We start from the raw sequence: 1,807 nt of genomic DNA on the forward strand, positions 1-1,807 counted from the left end.
ACACCTCTCTGCAGCTTCTTCTCAGATCTACCTACTGGAACATCACACCTCTTTCTCATGACGCAGTGTTAGGAAAATAATCTTGGACTTATGCCTACATGACTACACTCTCACAGTCACCCATATAAAATGGTTAACCTGTAAAAGTAAACATTCAACAAAATTTAAAAAAAACCCAACAGTTTAAAATATAAAGTAGATGAAATGCTGCTTAGTTTGGTTTGAGAAACTGATCATTCAAGTTATGTAAAATCCCAACATACCATAAAAACCGAGGCTACTTTCCTCTTCTGAAAATCATAAAAGCCTTTATTAATAGTGCTGCACTTTCAATTGGTTGTGAAGCTCTTTTATTACAGTCTGTAATGTTCACAAGAACAACCTACCTTGGATTCTTTAGAATTTCTTAATAAGAAGAAACATACTGGTGGTGTTGGAAGGTTGCTACTGCCTTTCAAGTCTTCCCATTCAGAGCTGTACACATTAGACATAAGTATATAAGAAAAGATATAGTAAATGGGAGGGGGAAAAAGTACATTAGTGTGCACAGTGCCTAAAGCTCTCTTCACTGAAGGCTCTCTTTGACCACCACTTAGCATGCTGGACCAAACTGCTGTGATTGTTTCTCATGTCAAGCGTGATGCCTACATGCTGATTTATTTTGTTTTAATTTGTTTCATGCAGAAGTACATATGAGACTTTGGTGTTTATTTAATAAAGAATGAATGACATTTGCTGGTTCCATTTTTTGTGACATATTGATTAAACTGAAGACTTTGTGGGTACGAACAACAAATTCATCCATTCTTTGGTGTGAATGCAGTCAATTTTGCCAATTATATTTGAAACTGGACACATGTAAATTACATTTGGCCAATGGACCCGTCTCAATTCAATTGGAGAGATTCAAGAAAATGCCATTGTCTTCAAATTGAAGCAAGCAGCGTGGTTCAATAATCAAATGATTTTAGTTATTGAAATATGCAGTTATGGTGATACTGTACATAATTGTCTGCTGAAAATACTAAAATTCTAAGGTTGTCAGTGAATACATTTTTTTGTGAGATCAGTACATAAAAACCCACTGTTACAGAACAACTGTTATGAAGTGTAGAGAGCTTAGTTAGATAAGGCTTGTATATCTTTCTATTCAACTTGCTTTACTTGATCAATGACAAAAACAGTGTCAATATTTTAACATTAAAGTAAGGTTAGGTTTTCTTTAAATATGAAATTATGTTGTTAAAGTGAAATGGCAGTAGCAAAACCCACACTTTCTATGCAGAGACACATTTCATATTACTGGCCCTAGGGGGCAGGCAGCAAAAGAAGAGCAAACACTGGAATCAAAAGAGAAGACATGCAGGCTATGAATCAGAAACAGTAGTCACCTTCAAACTTTTAGCTTTACAGCTCACCATCTCTCTACGCACAAAAACAAGCGAGGTTACATCCTGGAACAGCATGGGTATCAACAAACAAATGTTTAACCAGCTGTTAAGCTCTGTGGTTGTAAATATACACCCTGCTGAGTTCTTGTGGAAAGATTATTTCTCCACAGGGATCTTTGTGTCTGTTCTCACAAAATGGCTTACCATCAACCATAATAGTTTACCATGAAAACATAAGTTACACAGGATCTAAATGCATAAAATGTACTTCACTCAGAGTGGCATCCAGGGCTGGACCGGTAATCTGGCATTCCAGGCAAATTCCGGATGCACCTTTGTGTTCTGTCGATTTATGCTACCTACGGAGATGTGCTACTTAGCGGTTCTGCTCATGCGTATGACCCACAACAACAACA

The 1,807-nt window shown here is 36.8% G+C and overlaps 1 protein-coding gene across 1 annotated transcript in view; it reads right to left on the reverse strand.

The window, feature by feature from the left end:
- The window catches only part of LOC119915523 (serine protease 27-like), a 2,064-nt gene extending 2,005 nt beyond the window's left edge, over positions 1–59 (reverse strand). Inside the window, exon 1 of the mRNA XM_038735081.1 lies at positions 5–59. Coding sequence (XP_038591009.1) covers positions 5–59 — 55 coding nt within the window. The remainder of the gene's footprint in view (positions 1–4) is intronic.
- Positions 60–1,807: the final 1,748 nt, after the last annotated feature.

This window comes from Micropterus salmoides, unplaced genomic scaffold (assembly GCF_014851395.1).
Source record: "Micropterus salmoides isolate LMB-PRFRI ecotype aquatic unplaced genomic scaffold, ASM1485139v1 Ms_hic_scaffold_1, whole genome shotgun sequence".
Classification (NCBI taxonomy): Eukaryota; Metazoa; Chordata; class Actinopteri; order Centrarchiformes; family Centrarchidae; genus Micropterus; species Micropterus salmoides.